This window comes from Carcharodon carcharias, chromosome 5, assembly GCF_017639515.1.
Source record: "Carcharodon carcharias isolate sCarCar2 chromosome 5, sCarCar2.pri, whole genome shotgun sequence".
Classification (NCBI taxonomy): Eukaryota; Metazoa; Chordata; class Chondrichthyes; order Lamniformes; family Lamnidae; genus Carcharodon; species Carcharodon carcharias.
This window is the reverse complement of record NC_054471.1, coordinates 65561358-65587001: the sequence shown is the minus strand read 5'-3', so window position 1 is coordinate 65587001 and position 25644 is coordinate 65561358. Positions and strand designations below refer to the sequence as shown.

Genomic DNA, 25644 nt, shown 5'->3' with positions numbered 1-25644 from the left:
GCTCAGTGTGTGCTAGTTTTGGCGTTCTAGGCTGGTGTGTGAGGGTGTACTGTGAAGGTTGCAGCTGAAGAACATCAACTAGGCATCCCTGCACTGTAGGTAAAAGAAAGTCCTCTCTCTCTGATTGCTGGAAGCAATTCATAAGTCAGCAAAGCCACAGTTGATATGGAAACAGATCAACTCCTTTCAGCTAACCTGCAGAACCAAGAATCTCCAAACCAACTGCTCAACTGCCAAATTCAGTTCTATTGGAATCACCCAACTTAACGACTGCAACTTTTCGCCATCTACTATTCATGGGCAAGCCAAAGACTGATTCATATATCTTTTAAAACTGTGTGTACGTGTGTTGCATTTTTATTATTTTTTCTCATGTTTTAGTAACTCATAAATTCACTCCTTCTTTGACTCAAGAAAGCCTGGTTAAATTGGCTCCTTTTGAAACATAAATACATTTGGACTGGGAAAAGGTACCTAAGGGGAAAGGGATCCTTTTTAAATTAACCTTGTTGTGACCAACTGAGGGGGTTAAATAAAGAAGGGGAGCCAATTCATCCCTCCTCACCTGGAAGCATAACAATTTGGGCTACCACGTCTGGCATAACAAATCGGGGGAACCTTGTGCGAGGACTGGTCGTAACAACCACATGGTCCAAAAAGATAGGTCCAACATAGAATTCAGAAGAGTGGTGAGCATGTGGAACTCCATAGCACAGAGAGTGGTTAAAGGGAATAGTGTAGAGGCAATTAAGGGTAAACTAGACAAGCATATGAGGGAGAAGGGAATAGAGGATTACGTTGGTAGACATAGATGAGAAAAATGGGGAGAGGTTCAAGTGGAGCATAAACACTAGCGTGGACTGGTTGGGCTGAATGGCCTGTTTCTGTACCGTATATCCTATTGTAAGATGGTCCAAGGTCAGGAAAGGAAAGCTAAACCTCCCAGCCTCCCGTGATATCATCCAAGCACCAGATACATTATTTGTCTAAGCCACTAAATTTATCAGCAATATAAATCACCCTATAAGGGACCTCACGATGGAACAGGCAGATGACATCCTGGACCAAGAACCATAGACATACCTGTACAACAGTAAGGGTCTTTAGGCAAGCTCAGCTGGAAGAAGCCATGAAGGCAGTTTTGATTTTGAGTGATAATGTAAAACAGACCATCCCGATTGAATCGCTTGTTATACATCTCTTCAGATTTTCAATTCTTTTCACTTCAGGACTGAAAGGAGGGTCCTGCACTCATTTCAGAACCCATTTTCTACATTTGTAGAAACTAGTCAAGAGTTTGTGCCTCACAAGTTCTACCTGTATTTTCGAGTTCTGCGGCGGGTTAATGAGATGGCCAATCTTCAAATTGGCAGGCAAGTTTTTTGTAAAAGAAATTACTTTATGGTGGAAACAGAAGGAGAAAGAGCACTCCTCCTGCCTTCACATTAATACTGCACTCACAGTCCTCCTGTTCGCCGTTCCCCTCCCACATTTTCTTTGGGACTGATGAGTTATATTGGAGCACCTATAGCATTTATTCCAATGAGGCCAAGGGCCAATTTAAAATGGTGCCTGGACCTCTTCCTTTTGGCTTGCAAGTCCAGCGGTGTCAATCATTGTGTTATAAGGCATTATAGAATTACTGGAGCCTTCATTCAGAAGTTCCTCCAGCGGTTTTGCTTGAATTCCTCCACCCAGGCTGTGGCTAACATCTTCAACATCAACTAGTTTAAACAATTTTATTGAGAGCCTCATAAATTTGTGTTTGCTTGTCAGGGTAACAACATGCTGCTAAAATGTCTGCAATACAATAACAAGAATTAACTTAGCATTATAGCTGCTAAATGTATCATCTCCAACCATTTAATACTAAATTTGATAGTTGAAGCCAAAATAAAAATGTAGTTAGATTGATTAATTAAGCCTTTTTTTCAAAAAGGGAGGTTCGGTTTTATGTTTCATCTATTGCTCTTGTTAAGTTGTATTTGATCATATGCGTAGGTTCTGTAGTCTTCCCTCCACGCAAGCCAGCATAGAAGACCTGTGGTTTGGGCACATTGCTGGAATTGTCTCGTTTTGTTTGTGTTGCCTTGTCCTTTGGCAGGTAGACTTGGGAAGTGTTGTCTCTTCTCATGTGGCTGAGGTTTGTCTGTATGTAGCGTGTGACCTTCTGCTGTAGATTTGCCTGGAGAAATTGAAGAATTTAAAATGCCATTATTCTGTGGCCTAAATAAATTTAGTGCCAATCACAATTTTGTTCACAGTATTTTATGTGGAGACAACATTTGGCGATTTCAATTCTTCCTGATTTCAATGATCCTTATCTGTTGAGGTCTGGTAAACATTGGCTCAAATTTTATATTATTTAATCAGCTGTAAGTAATTTAACTATGTCTGGGTGTATTAATCTTCTGCGGTACTGCTCCTGGTAAGCCAGAAGGTAAGTTATGAACATATGAAATAGGAGCAGAAGTAGGCCATTCGGCCCCTTCAGGCCTGCTCTGCTGTTCAATATGATCATGGCTGATCTGTTTATGTTTCAAGTTCCACGTTCCACATTTCTAACAGTTGTGTGGTTACAAAATATGACAGGAAAAGTGTTGTAGGTAGTAAGACGGACATTTACACTAAGGTGCATACTATAGGCAAGACTTTAATATATTGGATATATTTATGGTTGTCCCATGGTGTTGCATGATATGCTATTTTATAAAGACAGGAGTGTTACAGCATATAATGTATAATATATATTCTGGTAAGGTCACAAAATCACATTGTTAGTAGACAAAATAGAGCTAAATCCATCATGAGTTTAACTGTTGTTTGATCAGGGAACTGGCAATGGAAATATGCTTGTCAGTTTATTACATTGCACCTGCAATCAAGTGACATGAGTGCAATGTAGCTAGTCACTTATGCACTGTATGCTTGATAAAGCCTTTTATAAATAAAAGGTATGGATATTGCCAGCTGATAGTAGCTTTGGTTGGTGGGTTATAAGGAAAAGAATTTTGGCAAATTAAATTTAAGAAAAAGCATGCCTACCAATTTAATTGCTTTTCTTCTCAACTCCCACTCATTCCATTCATATGATTTGACAATGTTCGGCTCCAGGATATGAGTGTCAGTTTGCATGCAGCTGTCATATTTTATGATGGGTTTCATGCAGCTGGCTGCCTAGAATTTAGAAAGTAAAGAAAATAAAGGAGTAAAAGACAAGAATCGGACTGCAAAATAATGACAAACTAGAAAAATGATTTATTCTGCAATGCCTGAATTATAAAAAATAGTTTACTTGTCTTAGTCCTCAACAACCCCCGCGCCTCCTACAAAAAGATTAATTTTAAAGAAAATATTATATAAAATCAAGTATATTGAAATTTTCCTCCTGGTCTGAAGAATGATGCCAGCAGCTCTTCACTATCTTGCTTAAATGGCCATGTGGGATCCTGGTTAATGAGTTTCAATAAACTGTTAATCACAACTAAGTCCAATTCTGTCCACACATGCATACCTTCCATCATGGGCTACTAGATAGGAATAAGCAGTGGTAACAAGAGGCGTTTTCTTTTTTCTTTCCTGGTCTGGGGCAATGAGGTCAACTATAGCTTTTGTTAATGTAAAACTTTTTGTTTAAATTTACATTCATTATTTTAGAAGCATAACATTTATATTATTGTAACGATGAGTTTGCTTTGGTGTCGTAGTCCAGTTACTGAAATTTCCTGGACCCACTGGTCTAAAGGTTACAAATATTACATTGGAAATTTATGAAATAGGTGTCTGTTTGTGCTCTGGATTTTGTACCCCATTTCTTCTGGAAGAGAAAGAGCTCCACAAAGTCTTAATTGACTGCAAGAAAGAATTTATTCATGTTTACCACCAAAGATTGTTTATAGTATTAGCAAAGTATAGAACTGACATTTAAAGAAAGTTGTACAGACGTATGTAGACTGCATTGTCAATGATAGTTTCTCTGAATCAGGAGTTAAGAAAGGTTGCCCACTGTCCATGCCTGTAGCCAGCTTTGAGAGAATACCATGTCCCGGCCAGAAGACAGGAAGGAAAATATATATCTATGTCAATCTGGCTACTCTGTAAAATTATTATTTTTTAAAAGGACCAAGGCTTTACCCTGAATAGCCATGATTCATACCAGAGGAATTTCTATCCTTCAGAAACCAGCAGGGACCTTGTTACCTTTAAAGAGGTACTAATGCCCCATGACTGCAGAAAATCAAATTCCAAAGAAATGCACCCTCCCCCTTTACGTTTCTAAGGTAGAGTTGGCCAACGGAGATGGTATGTCTGCAAGGAGAAAAGAAACCCTGACTCCTCTATTTAACACCTCAAGATTCCAGACCTGGGAAAATACATCCTTTGTCCAACACCCAGGAGAAGAAGTGGGAGGTATGTCACATGACCTCACCCAAGCTGCTAGAACCTGTAATATTGCCATGTGGAATTGAAACCAGCCAGTCTACCACTTTACCACCTAATAGCAGCAGAAAAAGCTCTGTCCAGGTAAAGTGATTGGCCCTCATCTATACTGTGGACTACTGGAATATTGGAACTTCTGTATCTGTGCCTTCAAGATTAATTAATCTCTACGTGTCTTCTCCTGTCATGGAAGCCCTTACTTCTGGAAAGATGGATTACCATGCAACAGTTTCAGCCTGCTAACTTCTGGACATTTTGATTCTGGACTCTGGACTCAAGTGAAACCATAACTCGTATTTTTATCATGGTCTTGCCCGGTAACCACTTTCTTTCCCTTACCCCTCTTTTATTGTATGAGTGCAAACAGGGGCGAACATTGCAAAACCCCTTTCCCGCATTTTGTATATGTGTAAAATAAACCAGCCCTCTTATTTTACCTTATCTCGAGTTTCCTGTGGGGTTATTATTGGAGGATTGGATAAATACAAACTGAAGGGTTGGGGAAAACATGACACCACTTATAAAGGGGAAATCAGAAATCAAAAACACCTGTTTATGGACGGGTAGTGAGAGGAGAAATCAAGGCTGCTTAAATTAACCCCCCTCCTGTCTGTAACAACAGGCAGCAACCTCAGTAACTTTATTTTGTCCTGAAATGTACATACAAGTGGAATTAAGTATTTAGTTTGTCTTCGTAATTTAAAAAAGTCTTCGCACTGTTCCGTTTCCTACATTAAACTATGACTACACTGCAGAAATACTTCATTAACTATAAAGAGCTTTGGGACGTAATGAGCCCTTTAAGGCTCTGTATGAATGCAAGTCTTTCTGTAATAATGGAATGTTACAGAGTAAGGACATTTTTAGGTTCCGGGTGAGAAAAATATTCTAATTTATTTCAATTGTTTTAAGACCCTGAATGACATAATTGTTGTTTAAATTTCATGGAATTCCAAATCCAAGGTCACATGACTAGCAAGGGGAGAAAATTGAAGTAACAGAATAATTGTAGTCTTCTCTCTATATTTTACTGTCTCTAGCACATCTCATTTCTTATTCTTGCCTTTTCTTTGCCATCTATACTTCTCTCTATTGCTGTCACTTATTCCTTCTTTTCTGCCTGTAGTACAGCTCAATTATTCCACTTAGCTACTTTGTGCATATGATCATCATCAGTACCTTGTCCCAAAACACTGGATATTCGAAATATTGTTAATAAAGATGCAGAAAAACGTCTGGCCAGAAAACAAAAGTGTTTTAAGGGAAAATTCCCTCTTATCTGAAGATTTTGAAGTGGGAATGGAGTCAAAATATACATTTAACTCCCTCAAAAATCTGCTTATTTTACTGGAATCTCAGTATTTTTGGTGTTTTCATCATTATTCTTGGGCTCAATGCTGCAAATTATGGGTATTTTCTGTTTATTGGACTGAATATTGGAGGTTGGAATCGCAATCCCACTGGAACTGCGTGGAGAAGTGCAAACAACATGGTTTGTAGCCACTTTTCTTTGAGAAGTTTTATCTAAAGTCACTATACCTGTGTATAGGTAGTGATTGTGGAAAACTGCTGATGGAGCTCCAGGAGCTGAATGAGTTCTGCAGAGTGCTTAGCTTGGTCTGCTGCCATAGAAATGTAACAATCAGGCTTTTGAGCGAAAGCACTAGCAGCCTCTTTTGAGGAGAATATGTAATACTTTTCCTGATATTTAAGAATTCCAATATTTGGGTTTCCTGAAAAAAATAGAGAACAGATTATTTTATGACACTCTTGTAAAATATTTTATACCCAATTATTCTGCTACTTATATAACATGACAATATCAGTTTAGATGTGATACTTTCTTTTTAGTCTACAACGACCCTTTGTGTGTTTACCTCTGAAATGACTAAAAGTCCACATTATTTCCTTGAGTGAGTCATGGCAAAAGAGAGTAAATAAAGAGAAACTGTTTCCAACGGTTGACGGGTCGATAAGCACAGGGCACAACTTTAAAGCGATTGACAAAAGAACTAGAAGCAACATGAGGGAAAACTTCATTTTATGCAACAAGTGGTTAGGATTTGGAATATGCTGCCTCATAGGTTGGTGGAAACAACTTCAATAGTAGCTTTAAAATAGGAATTGAATAAATACTTGAAAGAGAAAAAAATAGCAGGTATATGGGGAAAGACTAACTGGATTCTATGGAAATGCTAAATCAAATTAACCACAGTTAATTCAAAAAGGAAAGTATTGAAAGTAGAAGGAAATGGGGATCTCATCCCACAGCTGGTCATTTGGCGTGTTACTTTTTGTTTGTAATCAGCCTAAGACAAGGAATAATGGATATGAAGTACAGATATTTTTCCTTTTTTAACAAATAAGACGGGGAAAATTCTAAACTAAATTTTAATGTTATTCCTGACTAAAGATACAAAATTTATGATGAAGGGTCAAGTTGTTGGTCATATACTATGGCGCAGATTTTCATGAAGGAGACGGGAGGCGTGAATCAGGAAAGTTTTGTTCTGGGGCGGTGGGGACAGCAGGAAGGAGTTGGGTCAGCTGCCACTGGAGGCAGGCCTGAGGCTGGCGGATGTTGAGGCTGGGACCCTTGAAGTCCCGCCTCCATTTACTGAGACTTTGACCCAGTTCTAATCAAGACTGTCAGGCTCTCAAGCCCGTACTCCTCACCCACACCTCATGCCCCATCCATGCCCCCATGCCTTCTCCATGCACCCCCCCATATCTCCCATGTCCATTCACATGCCCCAGGCCCCTTCCATGCCCCCATGCATTCTCTATACTGCTCACCTATAACACTATGCACAGAACCAGTGAGCCATTGGCAAGTCTTTGCTAGACTTGCCAAGTCTTTGAAATAGTCAGAAACAAAGAGGTTTTGATAAACCATTCATAGTAGCAATAACAAAAAGTTTTTATCCACTTAACATCTCTTAATCATGTCTGTTGGTGCCCATCAGTTGTGGCCCTTTAAGAGCTTGCAGATCGAGTGGAAGGACAGAACAACCAAGAAAATTCCAATTCTCCCATGAGGACTGTATGTCTGATAGATAAAAAAAAGAAAATGTTGGCTCTGTAAAGGTAGTCAGCCAATTGCTACCAACACCCAGGATGGCCCAGAGTCCATGTGGACAGCACACACTAGGACCAACTGAAAAATATTGAAATGAAAGGGCACTGCGTTTAGTTTACTGGGATACCAATGCCTGCACCAGGAACATTTTTTTTGTCTAATAGTGCTCTCCCATCACAGAACATGTAACAATAATGACTTAGTTCAAACTACCCTATGTATTGCATTCAACATGTTGCAAGTGCAGAAACCCCGAAACAGGGAGCTGAACCTTTTTCGGATGGTGAGGGGGGAGGAATAGAGATGTACTGCTCATTGCCAAATGTCCCCCCCACCCCCCCACCCCACCACCAACCAGGAAGAAAATTCAGTCACAAACTGACCGACTTTTAAAAAGGCCACCCCACAGCCATAATACATTGCGTGTGGTCTTAACAAGCTGAGGGTCAGACTTCCGCCCCTCAGTTGGAAGAGGAGAGCGCCGGAGGAGGGTCGTGGCTGCTGCTGGGCCTGCAAAGAGGCCCATGAAGAAGTGTCATGGACACTGGACAATGTGACTCCCTTGTTTCTTGGGCAGGGAGGGAACGGGCACCCTAGAAATGGAGGGGTGGGGGGGGGGGGGTGAGTGGGGTAGGTTTTGGAGGCCAGGCGGAGAGGCACAAAATGGGGGGGTACGATCTTGGGGTGAGGGATGTCCCTGATGTGCCTAGGGCACCCCATGCAGGAGGCACCCCCTTCCTTCCTGCCCTTTTGCCAAATTTGGTGAAAAAAACAGCCTTCCCACTCTTGCCCACCTTCCACTGACCAGCAGTGGCAGTGGCTTCCTCTGCAGAGGCAAACTGAGGCTTTTAATTGGGCGGATAAGGCACTCAATAGGTCTAAGGATGGGAGGCTAATGGTTCCCCCTAACCCACCATATTTTGGAGACTGGGTCGGGGTGGGCAGATAGCGGTGGGCTACCCACCCAACCTATTTTACGTGACCCCCCAACACCGAAAATGCGCTTGCTGCAGGAGCTATAATATTCCCCCCGAGGGGTTACCGATAGGTGCATGCTTTCATCTTCCTGATCATTTGGCAAAGTGGAAAGTACTCCCCCTTTTTAAGCTAAATAGATGATTTAATTGTTATTGCTTAGAACAAGCTAATGGGAAAGAGCTATATACTCAGCCAAGTCTTTTGGTTCCTAAGGCCTAGCCATAAAGATCAGTGAAGTTAAAATAAGCTAAAATGGTGACATCTGGTAGCATAGTGATACAATGTACTATAGCACCATGGAGTGGTGGGACCTAAATTTGCATCCAACATTGCAGAGTTCTAATCTCAGGCACCTCATATGGGACAGTACCATATAAAGTTCACGTTTTCCTCAAGAGACTGGCAACCTGGAGAGTTATTTCCCTTTACCCCATCATTGGCAGTTGTGTTTTCAGCACCAAGCCCTTAAACTGTGGACTTCCCTCATCTCTCTCATTTCTCCTATAAGATACACTTTGAAGCTACCTTTTAATCAAGCTTTTGGTCACCTGCCCTAATATCTCATTGATGTCAAATCTTGTCTGATAATACTCCTGTGAAGTGCCCCGGGACGTTTTACTGTGTTAAAGATGCTGTATAAATGTCAGTTGTTGGGGTTACTATTACCGTAGGAGAGCTATTAATAACCAGTTAATGTGCATGACCTAGCAGTCACTTCATAGAACTTGGCAGGGACGAACCACTTGTTGCCTAGTTTCCTTGTCAGAACACGATAGTGTGCAGATCAAGCAAAGGCTTTTCACGAATTAAGAAAATTATTTCAACTAAAAAGTACATGTTGTATACCTCTCAGAAGGAGACCATATCTTGCACCAAATGCATAGGCACAAAATCCTCGATACTGTATAGTCGGTTGACGATACGTTAGAATGTCTTCTGGAAAGATCCACTCCCGATTCTTGAAGTCTGATGGAATAATTCTTTGCTCTGAGCAGAGAAACAATACAAGGTGTTTTTCAGACTAATCCCACATCACTGCTTGTTACGTAATTGCCTTATTTACATTAAGATAACGGGACTGATTTCCCTATTGAGTTCGCATGACTCTTCTTCAGAGCTCTGAATGCGCCTGAAACATACAACATAAGCAAAGAGGCTTTGACAAGCCTACTGTGAAAAAATCTGCTCAGAAAAACTTCATAAAAATGTCAATCAACCACAGCCAATCATAGTAGCAAAACAAAAAGTTTTTATCCACTTAACATCTCTTAATCATGTGTACATCTTGTGACCATGTCCATTGGTGCCCATCGGTGCTGGCCCTTTAAGAGCTTGCAGATTGAGTGGAATGGCAGAACAACCAAGAAAATTCCCATTCTCCCATTTACCCGAAACATTAACTCTGTTTCTCTCTCCACAGATGCTGCCAGACTTGCTGAGTTTTTCCAGCATTTTCTGATTTTAGTCTAGATTTCCAGCAGCTGCTTTTATTTTACTGATTTTTATATTCTTCCTCCTGGACATAGAGGGTTACCTGAGCAAAAAGCATAAAGGAAAATCAGATAGAAAGGATTGTATGCCTTTAAAGGAACCTGCTCAATTTTCCATTCACTAATAGACAGAAAATCAGGAAGATTGGCTTATGGGCATATGATTCTCTCCATATAATTTTCTTTTATGCAAAGTGCCTAGGCAATCTAATGCTCTCAGATGCAGGAACAATAAAACCTAACCTCAATATTTTGGTTATCTACCAAATGACTTCCCCCCATGTTGCTTTTGGATCATCTGGGACATGGACTTAGGAGTGGAGCAGCTGGGCAGGGAATACAACAGTTGAGCATAGTTCTTCTGCTTTAGTTGCGTTGGCATCACAGACTAATATCTATATTCTGCCAACATTTGTATGGGTACTGCCAGCTAAACCAAGCATGACCTGCTGAGACTAGGGGTGGAATTTTCCACGCCCATTGGCGTCGGGCATCATGGCGGGCTTGAGCGGACAATATGGCAGGAAGGCCAAAAATTGGTTTCATGCGGTCGTGTAACCAGTTTGCAATCCTCCGCTCTACCCGTCAATGGTGGGCCGCACTTCCCATCGCCGGACATCAGGAACTTCTTTGTCATTTATCTGCATATCATTATAAGTCCTGTCTGCTGGAATCATCACCTCATGCTGGATCACCCGGGCACATTGGCATGAGGATGTGCACCTGGCGGCTACATTTTGCTCGGGGCTTTGAGGTTTGTTTGCCTACCTTGCTTCGGGCAGCACTCGCAGTCATCAGTGCCTGGCTTCACAGGCAGCACCACATCACTTTTACGGGGGCTCACGGGCAGGTCTCTACCTACCAGACCAGCCTTAAGACGGGGGTAGCTTTTCAACATCTGCAGTGCTGGGCTTATTTGGGGAAGGGGGAGAAGAGGCCTCAGGCAAGGGAAGATGCTGCAGGCTGAGGGCTGTACTGGGGAAGGGTGGTAACCCAGGGTGTGTGTGGGGGCACATGTTGATCTGTGCAAGTGGCCTCAAGACGATGAGGGCTGAGGAAACAGTCTGCAGAGGAGATGAGGCCAGGTGGAGATATGAGGGTGTGTGTGTGAGAGTGAGTGGTGATGTCCCTTGAGCTGGCAGTGAGTGAGATGTCAGTGAATGTGTGATGGCCTTGTGAGTGTGAGAGTTTAGAGTGATGAGATGGTTGCCTTACCCTGGCTGCACAGGTAAGATCATTCATCTTCTTTTTGCACTGGGTGACCATTGGAAGGCCAACCTCTTCTGTGCAGTATTGGCACTGACCACCACTGCAATCGCATCCCAAGCTGGAGTGGTGAGATTGCTGGACCTCTCCGGCCAGATTGGAAGTGGAGGACATCACAGCGGGCCTCCGAAAGGCATTCCAGTGACGGGTCACTGAACTCTTCCTGACTTTCAGGGCCATGTCTTCACTGGAGCAGTCCTAGGCTGAAAGCATTGAGAACTGTGTGCGCGACTACAATTTAGATATGGCGCCCAGAGTGAGGTGACGGCGTGGCAGGCGATTCAGAGGCCGCTCACCAGCGAGACGGTGTGTTTCCTTTGGCTGCATAATTACTGAGGCGGGAAGCAAATGAGATGGCTTGAAAAGCCACCAATTGCTGCCAATGGGTAAAACGTCCTTTTTCCCGCCTACTACTGCAATTAGATCAAATCTGGGACGATTCTGCTGAGAGGATTACAAGCTTCAAATTGAAGTGTGAGTGACATTGAGTTAGTTTCTCAGCTTCTGAGAACATTGAGTGACAAAATCTGGAGCATAAGAAGGCAGAAATCTCCTCAGGCCTGAGAGAGGAAATACAAGCATTTATGTGGTGTAAACATACATAGGTCATTGAAGGTGGTGGGGCATGTTGAGAGAGAAGTTAATAAAGCACATAGTGTCCTAGGTTTTATTAAAAGGGGCCTTGTGTACAAGAGTTAGGAGGTCATGTTAAACTCATGCAGGATAATAGTTAGGCCTCATCTGGAGTACTGTGTCCAATTCTGGGCTCCATACATGAGGAAGGATGTGAAGACATTGGAGAGAGTACAGAGGAGATTCACAAGAATGATTCCAGGGTTGAAGAACTGTAGCTATGAGGATAGATTGGAGAGGTTGGGACTGTTTTTCTTGGAGAAAAAACGGCTGAGATAAGACTTGATGGGGGCATTCAAGATCCTGAGGGTTATAGACAGGGTAAATAATGAGAAACTGTTCCTACTCAAAAGAACATCAAGAACTAGAGGGCACAGATTCAAAATAATGGGCAAAAGGATTAGAAGTGATGTGAGGAAAAATGTTTTCATCCAGATGGTGGTTGGAGTCTGGAACGAACTCCTGAAAGGGTGGTGGAGGCAGGTTTGATCGAGGTATTCAAAAGGGAATTGGATTGCTATTTGAAAACAAAGAATATGCAAGGTTACGGAGATAAGGCAAGGGAATGGGATTAGGTAGAATGTTCCTTCAGAGAGCCAGTGCAGACTCGATGGCCCAAATGGCCTTCCTCTGCATTGTAAAGATTCTGTGATTCTGTGACTGGAGGCACAGCTATTCCCAAGCTTGGGGGTGAGATGGAGAAGTGAAGGAAGCTAAGCTTATAGTGGCTTTTGATTTGCAAACCAATTCTCCACACTAATCAATGAGATATGATTCTAATGATACCTGGTGTTTTCTGATATGTCAGTAGCTTTTCTTCATTTGTGAAGCCAGAGAGTGAGATTTGGCAGCCTAATTGATTGTGGTGGGATTTTCACAACAAACCCTGAACTTATCCTCACCAATATTGACATGCAAACGTTATCCAGAAAATGCTAATGGTCAACAATCAGAAATGGGAAGGATCAAGCTCAATAGCAGCAACCATCTTGCAGTGCCCTGGCTTAGATCAACTAACTCAGCACAGACTGGAACTTAACGCTTGAGAGGAAAGAATAATTTCTATACCAATGCTGATGATGCCTTACATCATCAGGTAAATTTTAAATGATGGTTTGGTCAATTATGGAAGATGACCACAAATTCTGTATTTAATGCCACCTCAACATAATCCTATACATTAACTTCTCAGGAACAATTTGCAAAATTACAAACCCAGTGGGCAGCTTTGCTGAAAATTGTGGCCATGCTCCCCAAGATTTATCCATCCATGACATCCTGATTAAATGTAGTTGCTAACGAGCTCCCTACTGGTAGTGAGCACTTGTACAATATTTACACTAATAATAACTTTATAGGGTGCTTAAAAACATAGCCTCAAACGTCACTCTGACCAAACCTCTGATCATCTTCACTCTGCTCACTGTCCAAGCCCCAACCCCTATCCTCAGCCTTTCAGACTGGTTTAGGATATCTTCCTGTCAGGTATAAGTTGGAAAATTACATGAAAGCAAGGAGTAGAAATACAGTTATGGGTTCTGTCATTTCAGCATTTGAGATAGCACTTTGCTGCCACTGGAAAAGGGAACACAATTGCTTTTTGTGGCATCCACTAAGTCATTGATGAAGGTGGAGTATACAATGTGACCAAGGGCAAATTTTGCTTTTAGTCCCAAAGCAAAATGAATAACATCAATATATTTAACCTTAGATGTATTCCCTTCAGGATACCACAGTCACAGAGTACAATAAGAGAACCATTTAACCGAACCTGCCCAGTGGGAAACCAAAAGGATTGGGTCAGCTGGCTGTGTAACACTCTAGCCAATTGTACTTCTCATCAAAGTCAACAGAGAGAGGAAGGGGATTGAGTGTAAAACAGGCCGCCAATCTGATCCTGTCAGTTGTCCACCAGAAAATAACCTCGAGGGAGTCAATTTTATTTTGTGGGCATGTGGCTAATTTATTATTTTCTTGATGTTGAATGTTGACAAGTGCAGGCTATTGTAATTGAGATGTTGCAATAGGTTCTCATTAGCAATTCCCTGGCAAATCAGCCAGGAAAGGAAAGTTCACTGTCCCACAACCATGAATGAGGAATCCAGCTGTGGGCTTACTGACCCCTGTGCCCAAATTTCAACTATGCCTTCCCGAAAAGCAAAGTACTGTGCTGGGAGGCTCAAATTTAAAACTCACTGGAGTGACGACATTTCTATCCCTGTCTGGCATACCTGATACTTCACTTAACCTCTGCTCATCTGTTTGCACAACCACTCCCTCCAGTAAGGGTCCAATGACACCATCTGGAAATAGTTGTGAGTGAGTTCCCAAATATGGATCTAGGTTGGTTACTAAGTTGCTGAAGACACTGAGCAGCACCATCTCATCCTGGAAAGAGGTCCATAGGTTGGATAGAGCAATAAAATGAGGCTGTATAATAGGTAAACAGAAATCTACATTAGGTTCAATATAAAGTTGAAGAATTCATTATATAATATATAAGACGGTTTGAGAAAGTTACAGCCATTATTAATAACCTAAAAGCATGAAATTGTCTTTGTATGTAAAAACAGTTAAACACCCCCACCATCACTTTCCCAACTGTTGAATGGGTAAATTCACTCCTCATACAAATTTGGAAGCTTCCAGTACCTAGCTGTCAATATTATGAAGAAAAGCATCACCTGCTATCTGATAAACCCCTCTTCTGCTATTTTAGTAGGGGTATTACCCTATTTGTTTTAAGAAGATTTTTAAAGTAGAATGCCACTGGGTTACATAGAGCCAAAAAAAATCAACTGAGACTCTTGGCCCTAATGCCAAAGTGGGTGATCTTTGCAGGAGAGTGTGCTTATGTAAAACATTTCTAACGAAAGTCTTTTTGGTGGGAACTACCCAGATTCCCTCTTCTCTACACTTTTCTTTTGCATGCAATTCATCTTGATATTTCCTAATTTGGCAGAATTGTGAATACTTGACTTTTAAAATTATGAGCGAGGTAATTGTCCTGCTTTTGCCCAGGTTTACCATTTTGCACCTACTGGGCATTCATGTTCTCCTATACCTGTCACCAAACCACATGACCAAGAGTGAGAAATGAGAGCGGTTAATCAAACAATTAAAAAAAAATTCATAGTGATTCTTATTCCTTTGATTAAAATAGAAACACAGCATAATGCAAAACAAGGTGCATTTGTACCAGAGTTCTACAAGTCTTAAAGTGGCAGGAACAAACCTTAAAAAAAGCCAAACTTACATAGACTTGTGCAGTGGGCACTGCTGACTTTGACTTGACTACAGCATTCAGATCCAACATCCGTTTATTTAATTGATTTTGCAACATTTCTATCTGTTTAGCACATGTGACAATTTCAGTCTGTGAAGGAAACAAACACTGCATACAATTAATAAAGGCCTGTCACTAGCCCTAACCAATTGTACTTCTAAATGTACACTGAACCAGCAGCAGGCTAGAATATAGGTGAGTGGGGTTGGGGGGGAGGAGGAAAGTGGTGGGGGAGGATATACTGGGTGCGGGTGGTTAAAATCTTTGTATTTGGCAGAATATCAGGCAGAGGGGCAGAGCCCGACAAGCACCGGAAAGGCTCGGTATGGTGCTCAGGCCATGTTCATAACCCAGCATTAGTTATGTTGATTTAGAAAGCTGATGATAATGCAAAATGTGGGCCCTGTAGACAGTTTGCTAATCCAGAGGGTGGAAAATCCAGTAGGGCAGTTGGTATTGAAGGGCAGGTCACAGGGCTCTAAAAAGGGAGAGGTGGAAGTGTTTCAAGTGAAAGGAAGCATTGGTTTTGAGCAACAAGCAAAATTTTTGCCATATTCGCAGAAGATCAGACATACATAAAATAGCTGACCAATCCTAAACAGCTTTCCACAAGTGTAGCAGAGAATCTCTTTAAAAGATGCTCAAAATGGTAGCCCAATGTGGCTGCTTTGTGAGGGATGGAACTAGATTAGAAGCCTGAAAGAGGGGAAAGCACAGTGTAATTTGGTAATGAGGGCCACAACATAATTACAATGATTTGGACACAGAAAATGGTGGAAAATGTAATCAGGTGGGGTGCTTCAGTAAGAGGCAAGGTGTCACTCACTACTTATGAGCCAGGTTTTGGTCAAAGTCATAATGGCAATGGAATTATACAGAAGAAGACTGAGGATGACAAGAGCCTTGGGCACAAGTGATGGACATTTTGGAAGAAAATGCAGAAATTTTAATCACCTGCTAGCCCGGAGTGGGTGGGGACTTTTGTTAAAAAGAACAAAAGTAAAAGATTCGAGGTTTAAGAATAGTTGTAGGAGAAAGAAAAGAATAAACCTTTCCCTATCCTCGTAATTCTACAGGAAAGAAATGGCCCTTAACAAGAGAATAAGCAAAATCTGCCATTTCTGTTTCTCAGAAGAGAATGGGAAAAATGAAGAAAAGGTAGTGGAAGGCACAACAGAGCAAGGACATAATAGGGCTTGAACTTCCTCAGTGCGGCCATCAGTGTTAGATTGCCACTGCGTTCCCAATTTCTTCCCTTGACATTTTTTGATCCTATCTGGCCCAACCTTCCAAATCAGGCTAGGCGAGATCCAAGCAGTGCAGTGTGTCCCTGGGGTCTAGCTGAAGTGCAGTTCTGTCGAAGAGAAGGAGTCTGCAACTCCTTTTTTATGGTACTAGCTGCCGTAAACCAGGTAAGTTAACAATCCATTGAAGTTTTAAGGTAAGTGTCTCTGGTAAGTAGATAGGATTTGGGTGGTGGTGGTGGTGTTAGGGGGACATCAGAGTGTGGGAAGGGAAATTGGAATTGGCGGGAGGGTTGGAGGTTGGGGGGGTTGGTGGGCGCCAGAGGTCAGGGAGTTGGAAGTGGGGGCTGGAGGGGTCAAAGGTGAGGGGGTCAGAGATCAGGGTGTGGTTGGAGGTCAGGGGGTTGGAGGTTTGGGGGGGGTGGAGTTGGAGGTGGTTGGAGGTTGGGGGGAATCAGAGGGCAGTGGTGGTTGGAGATCAGCGGGGATAGGGCGGTCAAAGGCGGTGGGGGGGGGCGAGGTTGAGCATTGGAGGTCTGGTCGGGCCTCAGTGGTGGGGGTGGGGGGGATGGGTGCGGGTGGGGGTGGGGGTGAGAGTGAGAATCAGGCCTGATGGATGGGGAGGGGTGGGGGATTCCTTGTGGGGGTGGAGGATTCCCATGGGTTGGGAAGTTCCTGTCAGGGGTTGTAATCCCTTGGGGGTGTGGGTAGTCCTGTGGGGGGGAGGGGCATTGATTGTGGGGTAAGGGGAGACTCCTGGGGGGGGGGTGGATGTCAGGAGCTGGGGGGTATCCCGTGAGGGACATTAGCCAGGGGTGAGGGATGAGGGGGGAGTGCCCTGGCTCTATACAATAGTTACCTAGAAGTTAGAAGTGCTTTTAATCTTTCTAACATTTTCTGGGTAACTAACGGTGTAACCCAGTCGGGACCATCCAAAGTTTGCCACTTAAATCACATTTGCTGATAGTTCCGGGCAATTGCCGTGCAAACATTACCTGGAACCTGGGAACTTGTGAAGGGGATTCCCCAGCGCATCTTTGGGGTAACTCCCCCTTCCCCCCTTCCTCGCCCCACTCCTCCGTCTTCCCCCGTCCTCCCTCTTCTCCCCTTCCTCTTTCCCCTCCTCCCTCTTCTCCCCTCCCTCTTCCCCCTCCCCCTTCCTCCCTCTTCCCCATCCCTCTCCCACCTCCCTCTCCCCTTCCCCCTCTTCCACCCCTCTCCACCCTCCCTCTCCCCCTCCGCCTGTCCCCACTTCTCCCTCCCCCTCCCCCCTCCTTCCTCCCTCTCCCCCCACCTCCCTCTCCCACCTCCCTCTCCTCCCACCCTTTCCCCCCACACCCTCCCTCTCCGCCCCTTCCACCTCCCCCCTCCCCCTCCCTCTCCCCACTCCTGAATACAACTCTGGGAAGCTTGGGAGTTATGACCCATAATGTTTCACAATTTATTTTGTTTTTGACTTGAATTTTAGATTATGGATTTCATTTCCTTTAGTCCATCTCAACAGCAGGAATCCCACGGTACTCTGCCCTGACACCAGGCTGTCTTCATGGGTCAAATGTAATTATGCATTCACAACAGTTCTCAGCTGGGAAGGAGAGTCTGCCACAAAAGGTTAAACAGGTTGGGAATATACCCATTGGAGTTTAGAAGAATGAGAGGTGATCTTTTTGAAACGTATTAGATCCAGGCGGGATTTCATAGAGTGGATACCCAGAGGATGTTTCCTCTTGTGGGGGAGATTAAAACTAGAGGATATAGTTTAAAAGTAAGAGGTCTCCCTTTTAAGACAGAGATGAGGAGAATTTTTTTCTTCCTAAGGGTCACCGGTGTGTGGAATTCTCTTCCTCAGAAAATAGGAGAGGCTGGGTCTTTGAATTTATTCAAGGCTGAGTTAGATAGATTTTTGTTAGGCAAGGGAGTCAAGGGTTATGGGGGGCACACAGGAAAGTAGAGCTGAGACCACAATCAGATCAACCATGGCCTTATTTAATGGTGGAGCAGGCTTGAAGGGCCCACTCCCGTTCCTATGTACCCCAGGCCTTTACCAGCCCACACCTCTCTCAGGAGGATCCTGGAAACTTCCCATCACCCCCCAAACCCCAACGAGGCCTTTTCCAGGTTCAAGAAAAGACTTTGCAGCAAGATCTTCAGCTCTAACTGGAACTGAAGGAATGGGGCTTTTCTGGCAAGAAAACTGTTGAAGCCTTTTAAGCATGGAATGAACACAATTCCTGTGGTAGCCAGGAGCACATCTCACATGAACTCAGTCCCTTGAGATGGGGAGGTGGGAGAAGAAATTGTCCTCCCCACTCCCACTGTTAAATGGCAACCAAGAGATGGAGTGGAACAGCAGGCAGATAACAGACTACCAGGCTGTGGCTCAGACCAGAATTTCCAGCCCAGGAGTTTTTCCAAAAGACAAAGCAAAGAAAGGGAGACAGAGAGAAAGACAAAGAGAGAGAGAGGGAGAGAGAAAGAAAAAAAATTGTCCTGCTTTTCACTTAAAACTGAGAAAAGAAAGTATATTTCTTCAATTACAATTGCAATAATGTATAATAATACTAAAGATATGTTCCTACCACAATAATGCGTAGGAAGACCTCATGCTGCCTCACATTGTATAAAGCTTCCTTCAGTTTATCATGCAACCCATCTTCCTCATAGCATTGTTTCCGACTTTTCTCCAGCCTCTCAATAATTGCTGTGTAGTGGTAGATTAGCCGCTGAGTGGCTTGTAGCTCAGACTCAACATTTTGTTTGGTTGCTGGCACAGCTTCATTTAGAATGGCAGGCACTGTGTTTGCAAATATATTCCAATTACATAGAAGCAACGTCAGATAACCGTAGGAAACGTTTAAAATACAGTAACCACTTGGAAGTAAGTTGCAGGCTATCCAAAGTAAACAAGGATGAAGTTAAAACAAATGCAACAGTCTTCATGACTTGCCACTCAACACGTTGAACCATTGCACTTGTAGGCAACCAACAGGTTAGATCAAAGCTTTTCAGTCTGGCCACATCCGGTCGTGAGTGGCACTGGACAATTAAACAACTAACCGGAGGAGGAGGCTCCACAAACATCCCATCCTCAATGATGGGGGAGCCCAGCACGTCTGACTTGTGCCTTGTAAGATGGTGGACAGGTTTTGGGGAGTTGCTTGCTGCAAGATTCCCAGGATCTGACCAATCTTGTAGCCACAGTATTTATGTGAGTGGTCCAGTTCAGTTTCTGGTCAATGGCAAACTACCCCAGGATGTTGATGGGGGGTGATTCAGTGATGATAATGCCATTGAAATGTCAAGGGGAGGTGGCTTGATTCTGTCTTGTTGGAGATGGTTATTGCCTGACACTTGTGTGGCACGAATGTTGTTTGCCAATTATCAGTCCAAGCCTGAATATTGTCAAGTCTCGCTGCATATGGACACAGACAGTTGCAGTTTCTGAATATTGCTGAAAAGAGAGACGTGTTGCTGAAGATTTTCATCTTGGACATCAGGACAAATGCAAGAATGCCAATTTTTAAATGGTCACAACAATTTATTCTACAAGAGAACAGGGCACTGATTGGTTGGCAGGTCAACTCTGATTGACTGAGGCATTAGCATGGGGAAAGCAAATGGGGAACAATAGACTCCCCAAGGTCCTGGACCGATCAGCACCCTTTTCTCTTGTATAAATTGTTGTGATCAGTTGAAATTTGGTTTTCTTTCATTTGTCCTGATAAGTTCATGACAAAAAGCTTTGGCAACATATCTCTCTTTTTAGCAACGTTCAAGTTCTGTACTGCCAAGCAACTGTTAGTATCTGAAGAGTTGCGAATGGTGTTGAACACTGTGTAAACATCAGCGATCATCCCCACTTCTGACGTTATGATGGAGGGAAGGTCATGATGAAGCAGCTGAAGATCGTTGGGCCTAGGACAGTCTCCTGAGTAACTCCTGCAGTGGTGTCCTGGGATTAAGATAATTGGCCTCCAATATCTGCAGCCATCTTCCTTTGTGCTACGTTACAGTAACACACAAATGAATTTCACACAGAAATTGTATGAAGCTTTTATCCATTAATATTCAAAATGTGTAATTTAAAGGATTTTTTTCACTTAAGTCACTAAATAAGGTGCGCAAGGTGTTTTGAAATCTTTTCTGCAATACTTACAGTCATCCACGCCATCACCACCCTTCTTACAGTTCTTGTTGAATAGTCGAATGCCAGTGACAATCATGCTTAATTCATTCAACTGTCGCTCCTTGTCCTTTTTCGTGAGGGCAAGAAAGGTACCCAGTTCTGACTGTGGAAAGACGCTTTGCAGAGCAGCTAAAGGAAAGAGAACAAACAGGGAAAGGCAAAAGGAAAATGCACCATGTCATAGTTAAAAACGTATATGTGATATCTTGCAAATAAGCAGTACCTCTGCCCAGGTAATCTGCAATCTCTTAAATTTAAATATTTATAATTTCACAGCGGAATTTTTTCTCAGGAAAAGAGAAGATATTGTCCAGATATAATATACAGTCAATTATTGAAAAATTCTATTTTTATAATTCTGGAAGAACAAAGCCCAGTAATAGTCCATTTCGTGGGATTTGGACTCGGGTCCTCAGAGCATTACAATTGGTCTCTGGAATTCTAGCCCAGTGACAATACCACTATTCCACCACCTCCCTTAGGCGGAACCCAAACTGGGTGTCAGTGAGCAGGTTATTGCTAAGCAAGTGCCGCTTGATAGCACTGTCGATGATCCCTTCCATTACATTACTGATGATTGAGAGTAGACTGATGGGGTAATTGGCCAGGTTGGATTTGTCCTGCTTTTTGTGTGCAGGACATACCTAGGCAATTTTCCACATAGCTGGGAAGATGCCAGTGTTGTAGCCATACTGGAACAGCTCGGCTAGGGGTGTGGCAAGTTCTGGAGCACAAGTCTTCAGTACTATTGCTGGAATATTGTCAGGGCACATAGCCTTTTCACTGTCCAGTGCCTTCAGCCGTTTCAGCTGTGGAGTGAATTAAATTAGTTGAAGGCTGGTACCTGTGATGCTGGGGACCTCCGGAGGAGGCCAAGATGGATCATCCACTCGGCACTTCTGGCTGAAGATTGTAGCAAATGCTTCAGCCTTATCTTTTGCTCTGCTGTGCTGGGCTCCCCCATCACTGAGGATGGGGATATTTGTGGAACCTTCCACTCCAGTGAGTTGTTTAATTGTCCACCACCATCCATGACTGGGTGTGGCAGGACTGCAGAGCATAGATCTGATCTGTTGGTTGTGGGATCGCTTAGCTTTGTCTATCACTTGCTGCTTATGCTGTTCGGCATGCAAGTATACCTGTGTTGTAGCTTCGCCAAGTTGACACCTCATTTTTAGGTATGCCTAGTGCTCCTTCTGGCATGCCCTCCTGCACTCTTCATTGAACCTTCAAAGCTAATCCCAGCCATCTCCAGGATCACAGGGTCCTACCTATGTAAAGTTGTTCACATCCAATGTTGAATGATCCCAAACCCCAACTCACCCACACTGATGCTGAAATCCCTCCACTGTTATTTCATCGCCTCCAGGTTTGACTACTCTAATATCTTCCTCATCATTCAGCCAAATTTCACAACTGTATGAATAATCAATTTAAAGTTCTTCCTAGCCCACACTAAGTATGAGCATTTTATCATCTGCATCCATTGGCACCCCATCCCTCAGTGCATAAATATCAAATCCTTAGCTTCATCCAAAATGTTGCAAAGGCCTCATCTTCCCTCTCCCGCTGCAACCTCCTCCAGCCCTCTACATCGTGCACAGAATCCATTCTTTTGACCATGGCTTCCCTTCTACCGATCTGTCCTCTGCATTTATCTGTCTTGATCCAGACTTTGCAAAGCTCTCCCTAAACCTTTATGCCTGGCTAATTTTCTCATTTCTTCAAAACGTACTACTTTGATCGTGCTTCCAGTCACTTCTCTCAACACGTGGTTCAGCGTTGGTTTTCACTTCTATGGAATAGGTATATTTTATTACATTAAGGGGTTATTGGAGTGTAAACTTTTAATTTGGATGTTACATGCTAAAGTGTGAAGAGAAACCATACCACCTACCAGTTGCCTCCCTCACTACACTTATTTCAGTGGGGGATCCAAGGCCTGAGTGGAGCAGCATGTAGCTGACGATTTTACGGTAAAGACATTCCAATTCATCTCGTGTCCTCGCACGGCTATCTGTGATTTCTCTGCATGCAGGGGCCAACCTAGATTCCAAGACAGAGCGATGTTCAGTGAGGAATTCCGCTGTATAGTGAGGTAATGGAACCAGCTCAGTGTTAATTCATAATTCCATAAAACATAGAAATTACACATACAATGAGATTTGCAATTTTATTTTATCATTTTCCCAATTCCATTAATTAATGTAAGGAGAAAGTGCAGTCATTAACCCAAAACGCTTGACCGATCATGACAACTTAAGCTGTTTTATGCCCTCAACTGAGGCTTTCCCTCCATCGGGGCAGACAGGGCCCTCGACTGTGTCCATTCTACTTTCCACATTTCTGGTCCCCCCCCCTCCCACCCCACCCACCCACACCCCCCCCAGCTCAGAACCATGACAGGGTTACCTTTGTCCCCACCTTCCATTCAACCAGAATCACAGAATGGTACAGTGCAGTAGGAAGCCATTTGCCCATTGTGTCTGCACCGGCTCTCTGAATGAGCAAATCGCCTGGTGCCATTTCCCCACCTTCTTCCCTTAACCTTGCACATTCTTCCTTTTCAGATAACTATTCCCTTTTGAATGCCTCGATTGAACCTGCCTCCACCACACTCTCAGGCAGTACATTCCAGACCTTAATCACTCTCAGTGAAAGTTTTTCCTCATGTCGCTTTTGCTTTTTTTGCCAATTACTTTAAAGCTGTGCCCTCTCATTCTCAATCCTTTCATGAGTGGGAACAGTTTTTCCCTATCTACGCTGTCCAGACTCCTCATGATTTTGAATACCACTATCAAACCTCCTCTCAGCCATCTCTTCTTCAAGGTGTTAGGGGGGAATAAAGGGGTACAGTAAAAATTTATTGTAAGGGAATGATGCTGTTGGAATCTCCAAGCAGTCAATGCCTGCAAGTACATAAACAGTGAAAAAGCACCAGATGAATCTTATACACTCTCAAACTTTGTACACCCTCAGGGTTTGCAATCGCCAGTAAGGCCCTGGGAGTCAGACTGGAGACTTAGGTTGTAAAAAACAACTAAGATTGAACATGTTTACAGCCGATAGGGAAAGAACAGATGGTCCTAGTTTAGGTAAGAGGGAAGGTCTCTGCCCGGGTGAAAATAGGGACACACGACGCATGTACCTGTTACCAGAGATGTCCGTTTAATGTAAACCTATACGTTGACGAGATCTGAATCTGGAAACTTTTCTTGTATGTGACCAATAATGTCTAAATATGTTGAACACTTGTAATTTAGCAGAGTGCTATCTCAAGCTACAATTGGGATGGTCCTCTCCTTGCAATTGCTCGAATAAACGATCGTGACCTGTACCTGAGACTCCTGTGGTCCGTTTGTCAAAGTGACAAAGGAAAACAGTCCTAACTTCACCAATCTATCTGCATAATTGAAGTTCCTCATCCCTGGGGCCATTCTCATTAACCTTTTCTGCACTCTCTCTAATGCCTTCACATCTTTCTTAAAGTGTGGTGCCCACAACTGATTGTAATACTCTAGTTGAGGCTGAACTAGTGCCTTATACAATTCAACATAACCTCCTTGCTCCTGTACTCCATGTCCCTATTAATAAAGCCTAGGAAACTGTATGTTTTATTAACCACTCTCTCAACCTACCTTGCCACCTTCAGACATACACATAGACACCTAGGTGTCAATGCTCCTGCACCCCCTTTAGTATTGTACCAGTTATTTTATATTGTCTCTCCATGTTCTTCCTACCAAAATGAATCACTTCACATTTCACATTGAACTTCATCTGCCACCTGTCCACCCAATCGACCAACTATCTATATATCCTTTTTGAAGTTCTATACTATTGCTTCAATGTTTTGTATTAACTGCAAATTTTCAAATTGTTCCTTGTACATCAGGGTATAGGTCATTAATATATATCAGGAAGAGTAAGGATTCCAATACTGACCCCTGGGGAACTCCACTACAAATCTTCTTCCAGCCCGAAAAACATCCATCAATCACTACACTCTGCTTCCTGTCACTCAGCCAATTTTGTATCCATGTTGCTACTGTCCCTTTTATTCCATGAGCTATAACTTTGCTCACAAGTCTGTTGTGCGGCACAGTATCAAATGCTTTTTGGAAGTCCAGTACCCCACGTCAATAGCACTGCCCTCATAAAACCTCTCAGTTAGCTCTATAAAAAAACTCCAGCAAGTTAGTTAAGTATAATTTTCCCTTAACAAATACATGCTGGTTTTCCTTAATTGACCTGCATTTGTCCATGTGACTATTAATTTTGTCCTGAATTATTGTTTCTTGAGGTTTTCCTACTATCAAAGTTAAACTGACTGGCCTGTAATTGCTGGCTTATCTTTACACCTTTTTCTGAACAAGGGTTTAACATTTGCAATTCTCCAGTTCTCTGACACGAACCCCTGAGTCTAAGGAAAATTATGGCCTGTGCCTCCTCAATTTCCACTCTCACTTCCCTCAATATCCTTGGATGCATCTCATCCAGTACTGATACCTTGTCAATTTTAAGCATAAACAGCATATCCAATATCTCCTTTCTTATCAATTTTAAATCCTTCTAGTGTATTAACTGCCTCCTCCCACACCAGGGCCCGGATAGCAACTGCATCTGTCTTTACCAAGGAAGAAAAGTATTCATTTAATCCCTCAGCAATTCCCCCTGCCTCCATGTGCAAATTCCCTTTCTGGTCCCTAATCAGACCCACTCCTCCTTTTACACCCTTTTATTGTTCACAGTAATATCTTTGTTATCCAACATACACATGGAATGGGTAGTGCCGGTTAATCAAAAATGCCAGTTAACAGAGAGTACAATTTACCAATGGAATACAGCGCAATACTCAGACTTTATGCTTATGTTCTGCTGACACAGGAAAATTTAGTGTAATTTTAATTTTTTCAGATCACTCCTGCGTCATTTTTAAAACAAGTGATATGGGCAGGTCAGCATGTACACTCGTTACGGATGAGAGAACCCAAGCACACCAACATATAGAAAAAAAGCGCTACAGTCCAAGAGAAAATGGT

At 43.0% G+C, this 25644-nt stretch overlaps 1 protein-coding gene across 2 annotated transcripts in view; it reads right to left on the bottom strand.

Moving 5' to 3' along the window:
* Positions 1-1724: 1724 nt before the first annotated feature.
* cfap206 (cilia and flagella associated protein 206) overlaps positions 1725-25644 on the bottom strand; it is a 43473-nt gene continuing 19553 nt past the window's right edge. For both annotated transcript variants that reach the window (XM_041188444.1, XM_041188445.1), the window contains exons 5-13: positions 22500-22688; positions 20573-20731; positions 18996-19210; positions 15143-15262; positions 14118-14316; positions 9344-9484; positions 5980-6173; positions 3046-3177; positions 1725-2185 (exon numbers count right to left, since the gene is read on the bottom strand). In XM_041188444.1, the coding sequence (XP_041044378.1) occupies positions 1952-2185; positions 3046-3177; positions 5980-6173; positions 9344-9484; positions 14118-14316; positions 15143-15262; positions 18996-19210; positions 20573-20731; positions 22500-22688 (1583 nt within the window). In that variant the 3' untranslated portion in view covers positions 1725-1951. The remainder of the gene's footprint in view (positions 2186-3045; positions 3178-5979; positions 6174-9343; positions 9485-14117; positions 14317-15142; positions 15263-18995; positions 19211-20572; positions 20732-22499; positions 22689-25644) is intronic.